A 17346-nucleotide genomic window follows, 5' to 3' on the forward strand; every position below is an offset into this window, starting at 1 on the left:
GACTGTAAGTGTGCAATATAACATGTCGTACGTATAGTCATAAAACCTACGATCTAAAGGCTACGAATACGAAGAAGCGTGACTCGCTTTATTATCCGGTTTACTACTTTAATATAATATAACACAAGCCAGCACGATGACCACCTCGTCACCCGTGAAAATCCCGACTTTATCGTTCTGACTTGCCCACGGAATCGTTTACACGACGAACTATCCTTTCGTCATCGAAAGCATTTACCTTTCCTAAAGCTAGCCATTTTCTTTATCATTGTTCTCTTGAACTTTACCCTCAACTTATCTGATCGAAAAAAGTCTTTTCTAAAGAAAATTGGTGAGCTATAGATCTTCGCCTCTCTGGGATTTTGACTGTGACGTGACGGCGAGAAGTGTCCGGAAACGCAGCTGACGTTTCACATGAGCTGTCCTTGTCGTGCGAGTACATGCGAAATCCCAGACAGTTAATTGCGGTATCCCACAGACAAAATGTGTCCCAGCTTCTGTAGTCGACACCGTGGAGCAAACGGATTTGGACGTTGCTCAGCATTATTCGGTCAAACGTTACCGATTCAATTAGACTAGCGGTCTTGTCGAGGCACGACTACTCGTTGTATCACTGGTCTTGTCGTCGTGTAATAATTTGAATCTCGAAGAACGTACGAATTCTCATGGAAAGAGATTCTCATGGAACGTTTAATTTTTCTGAAATTTTATGCTTCTATTCCCGCCTGCCATAACTAGACAAAAGTCTAAAACAAGTATGAAGTTCTAGAAACAATCCTTATAAATCCACCAGAAAATGTCATCGATTTCCCTAACAAGTTTCGAAAACTTTCCGACTACCGAGGTTACTTTGAGATGTTACGTCTTACAGTAACTAACGTGCACGTTTCTCGAGGTACAAAGAATCTCGTTACAATTCGTCGGACGTGCGTCTACCCCGAAATAAAGCAAAGGTAAACGTATTCCTGCAAACAAACTCCTCGAAAATCCGCGCGGACGTACGTTTGCGTGCTGAAGTAGAGAGGAAGAAGAAGAAGAAGAAGAAGAAGAAGAAAAAGGTAAGGCGATGAAACTGTAAGGAACACGGAGGTAAGAGAGAAATTTCTTTTCCCTTCCGTTGCCTTCGTTCCGTTATTCCTTCCTTTTTCTTTTCTCTTCCTTCCTTCTTCTCGGAGACTGTACAGTGTATATTTCCTTTGGTTATTACATGCACATTCTATTATCCCGTATTCGTTCCCCCACCCCTTGGCCCCCCTCGTAGACCGTGCCTACGCCATATTACACCCTGCATGCAACTTTAACTCCCCCTTTCCCCGCCCCTTTGCCCCCAGTGTGATCCGCTCGAAGCCACATTCGCCGCCCCCTTTCCTCTTTCCATTTCTATCGGTCTGAAACCGAAACTGCTGGAGATTGGTAGCGGAAGGCACCTCTGTCTACGTGGCCCACAGGGAAATACAGAGCTCCGCTCAATTAATGCCTCGAGATCGGAATCTTACTTTGTGCATTTGTGCCTCGACTTCCAACCGCCCTACAGTCCGAAGGAAATCACGAATGAATACGTAATGCGGATTCCGCTACTGGCGAACCGGGACCCGGAAGGGTATGTTTTTTTCCGCGATACGTATACGTCGGAATGAGCAGTATTTCTAATGTATAAGGAGGTAATGACATTCGTACGACGTCACGATTCAATCGGGAATTACAAACCGACTGGTTTCTTTCTTCGAGTATCGTCCCTGACTGGAGTGAGTGGATGGCAATCCAGTCGTGCTTCCCCACTCGTGTGTTTCGTGCTTACGGCCAATGTAGTAAACAGCTTGTTTTATTTATGTAGAAGAGATATATGTACCTCAAAGGGGAATTAATCTTGTTGAAGAAAAACGACGAAAACGTTGAATAAGTTCGATTTATCGTTAAATGTGAGGCAGCATTTATGAAATAAATTATTATATCTCCAAATAATTTGATTTATATGTTGAAGATTTTTGTATTACGATTTTATTTATTGACGTTAAGAACAACTAAAACGAACTCAATCGTTAAAATAAAAATATTGTTAACCTATGTACGACGAACTGTAAATTTTATGAAAATTATTCATAATATAGTAACATACGAAATATTCCCAATTGAAGGTAGTTTACTCTGAATTTTGTAGTGAAATTGGGTTAACGAGCTCATGTTTGCTAGGTAGAAGTTACAGCCTTGGTCTCTTTGCAGTTTCTAATACCCCGTAAGCTATCTACTATTTAACTCACCCTACTCTATTACAAAACGTCATTCCTCATCGGGTCTACATACTACATCGTTACCCGGAAGGAAAACTCTAATCATACCCCCCGTTGAACTCATCTATCACGATACGTATCAGCAAGACGATCAATCAGTCAAATATGTATTTCATAATTAAATGTTCATTAATGGAAAAATTTCGACGTTTGAAGCCATAAAATTTCTAGAAAATATCACGATTCTTTGGCGAAAACGTTTCTCTTTCGAGCATTCACCGACTTTAAACTGCCTTCTGAGGTCAAAGTCTCACGGTTTCTTTCTTCTTCCCCTAGAAACAATGAAGCTCCCAATCGCATTTGCGATTCCTCAGCTTCGCGAGTACCTAGTTGAGACCCCGTTTCCATCTCCTTTCCCCTATGGTTCATCCTTATTTCTTTCTCCGGCTCGTTCGCATCCGGGCTTACCGTTCTCCTGCCTCGAAAACGGCACGCTTCTGAATCCTTTTACATTTTTATAAAGCAGCTTAATTCGTCGGCAAGAGAGATGACGCGGGGGGCGAAACGGGAAGCGGGAGCCGGCGTGAACGAAACGAAATAGAACGGGATGGCAATTCGTGGCGCGACGGGGTGTCCCGGAATCTATGTACCGCGTACAGCGGCGAAATTTTGACGAGCCATCGATCATTTTTTCATATTCGGACGCTCGTGTTTCATCGATACCGTTCCACGTTGTTTTATTCATGCATTTGACTTGCAAATTATAGATTGGCTGCCCATAAATCAACGATTCCTTCTTATCTGACGAGTCTCCGCTATTCTTTCTTTTTGTTCTTGATCAGGTAGCATGGTTTCTTTTGTATCGAATATTATACCACAAACTGCGAGAATATTGTTACAAAATTGTTGTTAACTGTTATTTAGTTGACTCGCGTTTCGAATCGATTGCAGCATTATTCCGCTTCTCAAACTAATTTGTCATTTATCGTTTAATGTAAAAAATGCACTTATCTGCCAACTCTTTTCCCGAACTTTTATTCGGTATGCCTGCCTAACGCTATACTTCGCTTTTTTACAATTATCAAAGATGGATGAGGATTAATATAAAATACTATAATAAAAAGAAAGATAAACTGTAGCAGAATTTTTCCAATCACCAAAACTACTTATGCTGCTACCTCTATTTCATTCAACAAAGAAGAAGAAATGATAGATATTCCGAGTCTAATTCAAAAAATATTTCTTAGGCTTTCGCAAAACCTCCCCGTAGAGTGTTCAAATTTTACATTTAAATGTCCAAATAACCAAAGAAAAAATGAGGGAACATTCCCACTTAAATCACACGTGCAGTCGAGGCACATCCACCGGCAAAGGGAAACCGGAAGGCGGAAGACGTAAGGGTGGGGCATTCGAAGCGCGAACGTGGAAATGATAAATCGAGGCCAGTTAGGTACGTTAGCTACATACGGCGGAGCAAGGAGAAGAATTATTATTGAAGAATTTATTTCTCGGCGAAGAAATTATTGTCGCCATTATGCCGACGAGAGAACACGTGTTTTAACGGGCCCTCAGGTTAGTCGAGGCCGTACGAGCCACCACGGACATAATAGTCATTCCTCGAAAGCTTCGCGACCAATCGCCCTCGCTCGACGAACGTCCCTGCTTTACGCATGGCTGACGCTCGTTACTCTAAACGAATCGTTCGTTTGAGAACATCAGCGCGAGTATTTTCTAATCCCATCTCCGGAAATTGGATCTCAAGCTGCGTTAAGTACCGCCGACCTACGTTTTCGCCGTGATTTGTTGCTCGATCCAGCTTGCTTCTCGTGATTTCTTAGCTAATTAAACTCAATAGCGTTGATTAAACGACGGAGATTATTGTACTGTTGTAAAACGTTTAGATAAAAAAATGGGAAATGGTTTTTAGAGGTACTTCTGATATATTTAAGGGAATATTCCTAAATGTTAAACATGATTATATTTTTTAAATTGAAGTTTCTATAGTGGAAATATATTATATATTTCATCTTGCTGTTTCTCTCCTCTCATCTCAATTTTATGCTAAACATCTTTTCAAAATAGTACAAGTCTTTTTTATTGATTAAAATGAAACCCAGATTGAAATATAGAAATTCGAGGATCACAGCAATGTTAAATTCTATCGTAATTCTTTCTCGTTAATACAGTTAACAGTTATTTAGAAAATCTATGAATGCGAAGGTGAACATATATAGATAAATTTTTCCAGAAGGTACAAGAATTATTTGAATATTTTTGAGACGAACGTTGCGCAATCAGAGGAAACTCGATTGTTCACACACAATAGCATCTTGTTGCGCTAATAATTGCATTGAAATTACAAGGGCTATAGTGAATCCGAATTACTGTGTGTGTCAAGCGGACACACGTGCATTCAAGACGATACGGAAACGTGCCGCTTGCGTAACGACTATACGCGCGCGCCGACTGCATGTACAATCTCGAATTAATTATTCACTTAGATAACGTCGATCGATACGTCATATTAATCACAACAGCACGACTAACGTGGTTAATATTAATCAGCAGTCTAGAAGAGGGTCTACCGGGAGGCGTGCTGCACGCGGTGCGGAAGGACTGCCACGAAGGGATAGACGCACGTATATCCACAGATTCTAATTACTGATTAGACGGGGCAAGCAGCGAAAAGGGATTGCCGGTGAAGGTGCACGAATACTCGCACTGCCGGATGATCAAATACATGGCCTATCAGCCCCAATTCAATTCCGGAAGTTTCAATATTTTCACGATGTTCGAATCACACGCTCCTAGTCGAACGATATCGAACGAATTTCGATCGCAATAGTAATATAAGAAATTCATCGCGATACTTGTTTCCAATCCTCTTAATGCCATTCTTATCTATTTTGGTAAACTACATGTTACATAGATAACAATTTGCATTTGTGTGAATTCAAATTATCGATGTATAATGTAGAAGGTATAAATTAGGCTGTGCGATCTAAGCGTATACGAAGTAACCTGAAAATCGCAAATATACTATTCGTGTCTTTGTGAGAACACAACTCATAACCTAGTGTGCAAAAATATAATAGTAACGATTGAATTACTGCTTATAAGAAAGAGTAGCAAAATTCGTCATGTAACGTTCCAGGTGTTTATTATATATTGCAATTGCTGTTTAAACAAGGAAAGCACGAGTTTCGTGCAACATAATACTTTCTTAAAGAATATTAAGCAATAGTAATGTATCATTATTAACAAAACAGAACGAAACTTCAGATACATGACATAAAAAGATTTGTTTACCTATAATCAAGCATTCAACCAGTTCCCAACAATCGAGTTAATCGTTTGACGTCTCGTCATCGTTAAACAAACTTCCATTAACGAAATTCCATATGATATTAGGACTGTGCATGATACACGAAATATCGAAATTGAAGGACAGCAACGGTCTTAAATTTGAGGAAGCGGTTCCCATAAAATCACTGTCGAGATTAGCGCGGGAGTGTGGCTGGAAGAGTAGATTTCAAGCTTAATCGAAAGCGCGCGCCCGTCAAAGTGTATTCGATGGTGCTTTAGAGAGAGGGGTCTCTGGCACGTCGTACCGCTGGCGTCTGTTCTTGGGGAGTCGGTACGGTTCGGCAGCCGCGGTTTTTGAAAGCCCTTTGCACAAAACAGACGCGAGGTTGCACACGAGGCCGAGGTATCCGCAACCGACAGCGCAGTAGAGACTGCGGTTACCAGACCGCAAGCTACTACCACCTACGCGAGAAATACAGGAGGGATGAGGTCTCGGTCGAGGCACCGGTGATGCTGTAAACCCTCTAACGAGCTTACTTCCCCGTAATATCTGGGCGTTTTAGTTTAACCCGGAGCGTCGAAGATAAATTCGTTTGCGATTAATTCGCCCGTCCCGTGCGCCCAGGAATTTCAATTCTCCGTGGACGAACAACCACTTCCACTGGTTCGCAATGAGACACCTTCATCGAGTGTAATTCTATTTTAAAAGGGCTTTTGTCAACAATGATTTAATCCTTCTTTATGCCTTTGTCAAAGAATTTTGTCACATTTAGTGGTTTGTTTTGTTAATAAATAATGAAATTTTAATGTGTAATAATATAGAAGGGCCGTAAGATAAAAATTATTAGTGTAGAAGGTTGAAATTAATCTTTCACAAAAGTACGACATAGAATCAAGGTGTAAATATTGAACAGGATATTGAAGAAAAATGCTGAAACACGTAAAACTCCTAATTGAGCCAAGTCGTTCGATCGATCTGTTAGAAGGTGTCCTCGTATCCGAATCAGACCGCATGCATATTTTAACTAAATTATATAGTGGTAACATGTGCGGGGAAACTAGGTTTAACGTGGGGCCATTAAAAGAGCGTGCAGCAGGTGGAAACAGGCCGCGTGCGAAGCGTCAAGAAATTCTGTGTAACTGCTCGAAAATTATTATTCACGGACGAAACGGTGCTCTCTCAACCTTTCTGAGGGTAACTTCTCACGCGACTCCATTTTGTCCTTGTAATTTTTTTCAACCACTTTTGCTCGATTCCCGATTGGTGAACTCGATTTCGACCAGAGTCCCGAATAAAAACGAAAAAGAAAAAGAAAGATAGATATACAGAAAAGTCTTGAAGAACCCGCAGGAATTCATCGACAATAGAGAGACGGAAATCCCCGAGTTCGGTAAGGGGTCGAGGTGAAAAATATCTTCGACGGTATCTCGACTTTTTGTAGCCTCTGCTTGCGATTCGTTCGGTCAGGGGAATCCGTTGTATTCGCGTACAACGGGAAATTGGCCGTAGAATATTTACGAGACGGTCTCACCTCTTCCTCGGGCTTGAACATCACCACCGCGCACCAATACCAATGCAACCCCGACAACCGGCAACCTAGACAGCACCCATTGTGACCGTCGAGAGATGATTATAGGTGTGTGCGTGCGTGTGTCTTGCACTCAGATTCAAGATTCTATGCGACCACTACGGAAATGCACGAAGATAGCGGGCGAACAAAAGAAGGACTCTTTTACACATCCACAATCGTGCTGCTCCAACTACATGCGTATCTACACACGTCTACACGCATACTCGCACATATATACATATACAGATACACGTTCGGTCGTCGTTTGCTGTAGCAAAAGGGAAAAGTGGCTCGCTGAAGGCAGGGGATGAAACGTGAGGGTGAAGAGGGCGGCGAAGAACTGAAGTTACCGGGCAAGGAACGCAATTGAGTGGGATTAAACCTTCTCGATTGCTTCCAACTTCACGCGAGCTCCCGTTTTACCTCTCTCTATCTTTCTTTCTTTCCTCCTTCTTTCGTAGACACCTTCTTCACCCACTCTCAGCTTCTTCTCTTTTCTCCTTGGATCCCTCATTGCGGTGAAAAGACGTCTGATAGTACGGGCCAAGCCGAGTCAATTCGAGTCGATTCTATCCACCGAGCTCCTCGGGTTAATTGAACATTTTTTATTGTCAATTTGTGATTGAGATTGCGGCGGCCTTTGTCGTACGATCCGACCGCGGAGGAGAGAACTCGAAATGGCGCTTTGTCGGGAGACTAGCATTAGGACACCCTTTGTCCCTTATCGGAGCGATGGGAACGCTGTACGCTTTCTAATTCGAGCAATCGTTCTCCCTCGATAGCAAGAACCGTTACGCGCTACTTCCCAGTAACCTTAGCGGACGTATGCGCTTAAGTTGCGATAAAATTAAACGTGATCAATTATCCAACCCTAACTGTTTCGTATAAGTACCTACACTGTAACATGATACGTGAGTATAATTCTATATTAATTCGTATATATTCGGATAAACAACTGCTATAAATTACTCTCATACGGTTTTACCACGATGTTTCTATTTGAAATTCTGTGCTGCACTCCTTCGTCCTTTTATCTTCTTTAACGACGACGAGTCGGCTCGCGAAAAATTGTCCGGCAGCCGAAGTTTAGCTTTCTGGCTAAGAGGAAACGGGCCGGGAGAACCCGGCAAAGGGAAGGTAAGACTGAAGAGACCGACAGGATAAAGGCGGCAGCGAACGCGCGCGCGCGCTCGTGGGCGCTTGCATCAGCTTGTCAGCTCGCTTTACTCGCTCACGAGAGGAACGAGTTTCCGCTTTGCTACTTTCGTCGGTGAATCGCAAACACCAGCGAAGAAAGAAAGATATCGCGATGAAAAGAAGGAATAGGAAGCGGGACGAGAAGGGGCAGCGACTGGCTCGCTTCACAGGGCTAAATCGCGGACTTTTTTACATGCTTACACGGAGAAAGCCCTGAAATATTAAGCGTGCAATTACCAGACCCATTCACCATGATGCAACGTTGAGACACGCGTCGGTAACGCATAGAGCGACAGAGATGACGCCAGAGAGGGTTGTGCAGAGGAAAGGGGGATGGTAGCTGGGATAGGAGAAAAACTCTGGCGCAGCTGGAAGTCGACGAAAGGACAGAGAGATACACGCACACGCTCCATTCCGTTCCGCTTCCTCCATACGCTTTCTCTCTACACGTCGATTCAATGCGATGATAAAAAGCGCGCTAGGCAAAAAATGAAAAGCTTTTTGAGTCCGTCGAGCTCGGATGAAGCGTGCGAGCGAGACGGTACGCCGGCGAACCTGTGTGCTGTCACATTGTTTCAAGCTTCGTTCACGATGCACCCCTGTCCACCCACCATCCTGCTATCATTGCTGAGTCGTCATTAAAAACTCCGGCTATTAAGTATATTAGACCAGCAGACCTACGTTTTGGCCTCATTTACCTTTCTAGATATTTATGACGCGTATAACGATAAGGGTAAATGGACAAGGATTGACGAGAATCGACCAGCAACGACGGCAAACAACGATACAATCGCGACGAGGGAACCAAATGGAAGGCTTGAAAGAATAAGGGAATAAATAAGTGCAAAGGCTATGGGCGTTCAACAGGTACAACGGCGAACTTTTTGAATATTCATGAGGTGTCTATTAAACGGGCTGTAATTTGTTTTCTTCGCAGAACGCTGCCTATGCACGGAGACATGATCTATTTCAGGTGGTTGGTTTAAAAATCTCTAACAAAAACGGGTCGAACGAAGCAGCCTCGACTGTCTTACGCGTGATCGAGCGGAGAATTTACATTCCACTGAATAGTAGTTTGAAAAAATGTTGTAAGTTATAAGGTTTGAGCGAAATGCTTCAAGAAATTCGCATCGCGACGGATCGTAAATCATCGACGCCAGAGCGTCGAAGCGTCGACAAAGATGCGGCCTGGGAATCAAACATTCTAATAAAGTTGCAATTACGCTCGGTGAAAAACGATTTCCCCAACGTAGGCTACTTTTGGATTCCGACGACTATCCGACGTTGATGCTAATGGACTGCCCCCTGTGGAAATGATGTGAATTTGCTGTACACGAAAGATATGAAATAACGTAAAAAGCGTTTAAGAATTTGGGAAAAAGGCATTGCACAGTAAACTGTGACCAATGTTTGATAATTTTCTACATATTAAAAGTCGCTACTTTTTTTTTAATGAAGGGAAACTCTGTCGATACAAGAAGTAAATATATCTAATATTCTATCAATCTGCTCTCACGTGCGATAAATCATTACATAGAACTTATCCCTTTCCCTCTTTTTCGAAGCTTATATTAACAACAGTCCTATTTATCACACGCAAATCACGCTCGAAATAGGACCGTCGCGTGTCTCGATTGAAACCTATAATAAAGGCTTTAATAAGGCTTTAATGACTGCGAAACAAAAACAGCAGCAACGCTAGAAAATACGGGGACAAGCACCTCCCAGTTGGCAGTTCGTTTCCTGAAACCACAGGCAGATAGCTGGTTGTTTCCGTGGAGTGGTGTGTCGCTTCGAAAATAGCTGGTTCTCTTCAGCCAGGAAGCGGGAGCTACGTGTACGCGCGAGCAGCCGTGATACAACGGGAACGATCACACGGAGGCGGCGAGGGCAGCGTAAAAGTGGTATGTGCGCTTGCCACCCCCACGTATACTTACGTGTGCATGTGTTTGGAGTTGAGCAGAGGATGGAGGAGGGTTTGGTGCACATCACGTATACCTATACATTATCTAGCAGCCATTTCGGTGGCATCATGGCGTGGCTCCCCGAGTTTACGGCCTGCTCCATCACGGGAGAGCTTAGCTTATCTCAATGCGACACAACATATCTGAGGCTTCCGTCTTCCACTGGCCGAGAAACTACTGTCGTTAGCGACAGGTGGCAGCCATGCCGCGATCCACGGTCAAACGATACCCTACCTCGCTGTTGCGTCACGGTTTAGAAAGTTCTGTCAAAGATTAACTCGACGATTTATTCGGTTGTCCCGGGGACAGTGGGTTCACCCAACACGCGCCGCCCTTGGGATATCCGCCTCATCGTTTTATGCGATATTTTAGGAAACAGTTAATCAAGCGATAACGTAATAACATTTAGTGGTGTAAATAAGGGCTTGATACATCGCATTTTCCCTAGTTTGACTCCACTTTCAAGATTGTGTTAGCATGTTTAGCGAGATGTTTGACGAAATTTTGAAAAAATAAATGTAGAGGAATTGAGATATTAAGTAAAAATTTCGACTTCATTTTGTCAAGTATCAATTAAAGCGTACAAAGTTGAAAGAATTAACATTCCCGAAGGAACGGTCCTATCTCGATGCACTTCATTTAGTAGAACACTTTGTGCGAAGAATGCGCGATGTTATTTCGTATCAATTGGTTCTAAAAGACACGGTTGGATCGGAAGCGGTAGAGTTAGATCCGGATGTTTTCCAGGGCCGATTGTATAAGTCGCGGAAAAGGAACAGCGGGGAGTAGGGCAATAAAATTGATCACCTCGAAATCCGCATGATAGGAAGAAAAGAAGAGAAGAGGCAAGGAGGGGGAGCGGGCGCATTAAAGTGCTTTGCGCTCGGTCGAGCTACGAATTTCAATCTGGAGCCTCGAAACGATCGACCCTCCAGACAGAATAGACCCGGATAAAAGAGAGATTATCGGTTCGTACCTTTTGAAAACTCGAGATACCGAACTTTTCATATCTCTAGAATATGATGAGTTAGTGACCCTGTTAAATGTCTATCATCAGACCAGGAAATTCATTCAAAATAAAACTTATCCTATCTTTCGGAAAAAATTGCTTCCTAGACTTGAAGCCTTTCTCCAGTTACGAGATAAAGTACGTTGTTCTCGTTCAAAAAATATGCGCTGACGGACAATTTTTGATAAATTTTTGTCAGATTGAACGAGTTGCCGAGCGAAACTCAAACGACATCATTCACGACGTGTAATGATACAAAGTATCGGCTTTACTACCACCTTTACTTCTCCTACTAGAACGTGGTTTTTTCTAGCAAACGATAACATTGCACCACACAGACTCTCACCCGTTACCTTCGCTCATCCCGCCGAGCTGCTCGGCCATAAATGCACTCGGATCCTGCGGTACCTGTCACCGGATGGCGCGTATGATCCCTAACTTCGGCTGCAGAAGCCTTCAGCGACGTGGAACGTTGTACAGACACTGGATGCCACTTACGACGCGCAAACATACCCCGTCCTCACGGCCCCGACCCCTTTTCTATGATCTTGCTACACATAGAGCCCGAAGGCTATAACCGATGAAGAGAAAGTGGACGTTAGCTAGAAAAACGGAAGAAGAGAGAACCGGATGTTTCAGAGGAAGGTTGCGAAGGTCCTCGGGGTTGGACTGTGTCCACAAGGGTGCCACCGGTGAACTGTCCGGGGAAGGGAAGGTGTTCCAGAGTACACACACGGTATAAGTAACGAGCCGTCGCTTTGAATGACCTGACCGCGTATAAAATGCATGGGATTTCGCTCTAATGCCAGCTAGGGAGTTTGCCAGGGAGCGTATTTAGTCCCGAAAGATGAATGTAACAGGTCTCTTTTAACCCGCCCACCGAGAAAGTAAATGAGAGAGAGCACGAAAGAACCCAAAGGATGTACATGTAGTCGTAGTCCTTGCTCTACTCGGGATCACAAATTGGTCTTCCGGGAGATGCTGTCCGCTGTCACGTGATCCTTCGCGATCCTCACAGCCTTTAATACTTTGGCCTCGAGATTTAGCCTCGAGCGAAGCTCGAGAAACGGCCACGTGTTTACACACTTCATATCGTGAACTTTCTCCTCGCTGGCTACAAAGAACCTGATATCTTTCAAAGTAACTAATCATTCTTAACGAGTATCTCGTTGCATACGGTTGCTGCAACCGAAACCGAGCTAATATGTATAACGAGAAGTATATTCGGTGATTAACGGAACGTCGAAACCTCTTCGAGTTCACCGAAACGCTTCAGTAGTTGAATGCTTGCTTCATTGTTGAACGAGTGGCGCTGATACATCGGGAATAGCAACGACTACCAGTCGACTAGTTGGGTATCGCTCACTCGACGAAGAACACAAAACGACTTCCCTGAAAGAAGGTACGTGGATGCTTGCGAAGGCATGGAGGTGGAGATGATACTAGACGAGGAGACGAACCGGGAGGAGTGAACGTGGAGGAGCTGAACACCCTAGGGAGCCGGCAGCTCGTTACGCGAGACGTGCTATAGCTCTCTTTCTTCCTTCTATTCTTCCTTCCTGGTCTTTCCTTCACCACCCTATTCTTCCTTTCTCTCTGCTCCCTTTTCCCGTGATTCTCTCAAACCTTGATCCTTTTGCACATCTATCTCTATGCTCTTCCCGCGGTATTCCCTTCTTCCTCTCACTTCAGGTCCTACGTTTTCAAGGTAACGTCACTCTGAATAATGTTCCACGTACACGTTTGTACCCTCTCTATATGCACGTATCGCTACTCAGTAACAAGTGGATTTATGTTGGCGCGGCTGATGCCATTGCCACCCTGAAGCAACGTTGGCCTTGCATAAGGGGATACCAACGTCGATGACGATACTGCTCGAACCGATAGCTTGTTGCCATTCCTTGCCAATCTTTCGTATGCTTTTTTAGTCACGAGCCGTGATTATAGTCTTCATGTTACTATAATAACGTTTGGAAATATTGATATACATTTTTTGTCATTTATTTTTTTCATTTATGTACTGCGTTTAGAATCGCATAGGCAGTTTGATAGGTTGGTTTATAGTTTGTTCTGTTTGATACCGTTTGTTCAATATCAAATCAAATTTATGTAATTTGCGAAAATTGTAGGAATATACATCTCATCCTTGCCCACAGCAATGAAACTGCATTCCGTATCATGTATAGGATAACTGAAAACTACAACTATGAATGGATGTCTTAATGAAAGCTATATAGATAGGTGCTTCAAACTTCTTCTATGTAATAAACAATCCTTGCGAAAGTTTATCGAACAAAGCATGGCAATAACAATTCGAGAGATATTTCACACTTAACTTCTCACACTTATCTACCAACATGAATTTAATACCAGCTTATCCTGAAACTTGCTGCATTGCACAAACCTTCCACTTCAAAATAACTTGACTTCACCAAAGCATTTCACATAACCATAAATAATTTCAATGCGAGATGCGCCGATACGTGAAATACATGTAGAAAAATTCAACTTTAACTTTTATTTATTTAATGAAATATGGCGAGATATCTCTAGGTCTAAAATATTTTGTTTTGTTACAATGACTATATTTTTTTATAATGTAATGATATTTATTTCAAATAAAAATGAAAATTCCTATGGCAATTCCATATCATTAGAATTGTCAGAACGATCCCTTTGCGCTCCTTTGCTCACGTGTGAGTTGCTTGTATTCAGAGGGGTAGACCGTAGGCCAAAGGAGAAATATAAAAAACAGCACAACCGATAAGAAAAAAGACGCTGAGGCGTTCCTGGAGGGCTCTGTAATGACTGTTGCTACTTTTCCGTCATGTCGGAAGCGCATTGCGCCGTTTCCGCTAGCCCGGAAGTATGGTAACAAAGCGCTTCCGGCACGAGGTCTCGAGGAGGTTGTTACAACGGACTATAGTGTAGGGACAGTCGGTGACATTTCAATGAACTTTGTGGCGCAGCCATTTTCTCTGTAAAGTTCATCAGGTTTAACATGTGTTTTGGGGGTTGACGAACTTCTCGGGCTAAATTTCTGCTTTCATCAAGGAATTAGATATGTATAATATCGTAGCAGTGGTTACGGAACGTGAGGTAGAACAACGATTCGAGTAAACGTCACTATCTTCTCCTTGGTACGGTGAACCACAAAAGAACAGGAGTTTGTGTACCAAAATGCCATAGAACTGTTTGAAAAGCTTTGCTACACGTGCTGGCAGTATTTACATAATGAAGGTAATACACGCAGTTCATAGAATATTCATAGGCTGATGAATTATTTTATGCGAAATATTCTATTAGTCTGTTGTAATTGCTAATTTTCATTACACCTTCAAATAGAATATTGTTTACCTAGTGGAATGAAGTATAATAATTTCTTAACGTCTTCATACGAAACCAAAGTACTTTCGCATAATAATTCGGTAACTAACAATAACAGAGAATTGTTATAAATTATAGTTTAGAGAATTCTTATAGACTTTTTTATCAATCTTGTTGTTATGTATTAGGCAAGCAACTAGTAAAATTTCACTAGTAATATTAGTTCAATTACGTAAAATGATTTGCTCTACAAGCATTTAACACGAAACTAGATACCCCTTTTTAGAATTTTCTTTTGAAACTGAAATCTGACAGTTATCCAATGATTACAGCCCCGACTACCATCAGTCAATTTTTCCAAACGAGACGTATCCTATGCCACTATCTTTATCAGCGTCGTTAAGCAGCAAAGGCCAATTACAAAAGGTGAATGTACAGTACAGACATCGCCTATAACTCGAACGTAGCTTTAAACATTCTCGAATCTAATTTAATGAAAGAACGTAAACCTACACTTCCGGATTAAGGTTTCCAAGGGCCTGAGGGATACTACCGTCTAGCACGGATTATCGTTACGCAGATCGTAAAATTTTTCTACGCTTTACGTTCAACTTCGGTCTACTATCGGCGATTCCACGTTGAAATAAAAGGGAGTCGCTCTTTAAGAGTGGCTATACGATGACGTCTATTATAGCGTCGAGTTAACGCCGCGTGGATCGCGCCAGATATGCCATCTGTATCGTACGCGTGGCCCGAGCTGGACTGCTGGCAAAGCTCCCAAAACTCGAAACGGAACGCGTGCATCCGTATTACTTTTTCGAACGAGGTTCGCGGAGAACCGTAGGAACACAGAGAGTGGGGCTAGGAAGGGGTCGAGGCCAGTGCAGCCATCGCCATTTTATGAAAATTGCACCGCCCGTTCCAACTGCCTCGAGCGTTCAGGCGAAATATTTTACTCCCATCTCGCGATTAATGGTCGCTATTTTATTTCGAATGCACGCGCCACTGAACGCGGATCGGTCGAGACTGCCACGTTCCAAGCTGATCATCCTTTTATACGTTGCTGTTGATTTTTTAGAACGAGCTTACGTGTTATTACTAGTGTGTTTGCGATGGTGTTCCAGTGATAAAATGGTTAATGTAAGACTCTTTCACTATTTGTTCAGAGAAGTCCGGAAATGCGAAAGCGAACGATGTTGCTGTACGCATGTATATTCCAAAATATTATGGATATGTGTCATTAAATAAACATTTTTTTATAAATAATTGAATTTAGTTCGTATCGCACTGGAAATTAAAAATAGAAAAAAAAATACATCACAAAATTATCTCTATATTCGCAAATAAGCTATCTTCGAATAGTAGAACAATTCCTTTCGAAGTGCAACCCAATTCCGTCTATCCGCTTCTATCGTGTAATAGCGTAAATTGAAGCAGCTGTTACATAGGCGAGTCTTCGCAACAGAAATAACAAAATTTTCATCGAGGCAATCCGTCCGATCGAACGTGCGGCTCGTTAATATCACGGGATACGTGATTACCGGTGACGGCGTTGAATCGTGATTTCCCGTTCGCGTCATAATTTATGCGCTTCCGGCTTTTGACGTTGAAATAAAATTGGTAGGCGACGTAGCGCTCACGTTCGTGCTATTTCTAACGAAAAGTGAAAAGAAAAACACCGACCGTGGCTAAAAAATGGCAGGAATGGAAGAAAAGAAAATAACAAAAATGAAAAAGATGTGGTCGTGATGCGATGAACGCCGAGCTGTCAGAGGATTCCTGTTGAAAAGAGGCCGGCTCGAAACGTTAGAACGAGTTCGACTGACATCGAGCGAATAGCGGTGAAGGGGGATAGTTGCGGAGGGTGTCTGTTAGGGGTTAGAGTAGAGGGAAAGAGAGAAAAGGGTACAATTAAAATTAGCGCAATTCAGTCACTCGCCGGTAATTCGCGTGCCTGGCATTTATATTATTAAGCCGTGCAAATTTCTCTCGCTTCTCCTCTCATCCCCGTTCTTTCCTAGGCGCATGCGAATACACAAGCGTACATGCTCGATTCTGTCGACCCTGGTACGTGTAGAAATCTGCACGCGTGTATGCTCGCGCGTGAATGTGCTGGAATGTGTTGCACTCTACCTCTTTCCCTTTTGATATCATCCCGTCCTCGTTTCACCGCCGCCGTACGATTCAGACTTTCGCGGCGAGAGTTTCGGCCGTGACTAACAGTCCGGTAGACTGGGAAGAAAATAATTCTGGGTTTTGAAATGAATTACATCTAATTGCTCTTATTACGAGAACGAGAGAGCTTTATTATTCGCTCTTCAGTAGCGTTCCTTCTCTATTTTTCCTTCATCCGCCTGGCTCTCTGTTCCTTCCTCTTTATCTCGGCCTTTGCAACCCCTTTCTACCATCCTTCCTACCACGGTCTTTCGTTAGTAGACCTTCAAAGCTCACGTCTGCCCCTTAGCTACTTCCTGTCCACCAGTCTGGCTTATCTTTTAGCACCTGACTTCTCGGTCAAAGAAGTTTTTCATGCGTGAAGAAAGTAAAGTTCGCGGCTGTGGCGAATGCGACGATTGTCATCTCGCGGATTTCGGGCTTTTGCGGTAAAGATAAAGTTCCTTACCTTTGGATGTGTTCTCCTGGGAAACGCTACCTTCGGATCGATCTGAAACACAGATACAGGAAATATATTAATGCATGTCTATCTGGTAATAATACTAATATACAATGCAAGTAGATGTCAT

General features: G+C 42.9%; 1 protein-coding gene across 4 annotated transcripts in view; it reads right to left on the reverse strand.

Moving 5' to 3' along the window:
• Positions 1–17346, reverse strand: part of LOC126918485 (RNA-binding protein Musashi homolog Rbp6) — a 771768-nt gene that overhangs the window by 259016 nt on the left and 495406 nt on the right. For all 4 annotated transcript variants that reach the window (XM_050726419.1, XM_050726417.1, XM_050726418.1 and 1 more), the window contains one exon: positions 17226–17267. In XM_050726419.1, coding sequence (XP_050582376.1) covers positions 17226–17267 — 42 coding nt within the window. The remainder of the gene's footprint in view (positions 1–17225; positions 17268–17346) is intronic.

Source organism: Bombus affinis, chromosome 7 (genome assembly GCF_024516045.1).
Source record: "Bombus affinis isolate iyBomAffi1 chromosome 7, iyBomAffi1.2, whole genome shotgun sequence".
NCBI classification, from domain to species: domain Eukaryota; kingdom Metazoa; phylum Arthropoda; class Insecta; order Hymenoptera; family Apidae; genus Bombus; species Bombus affinis.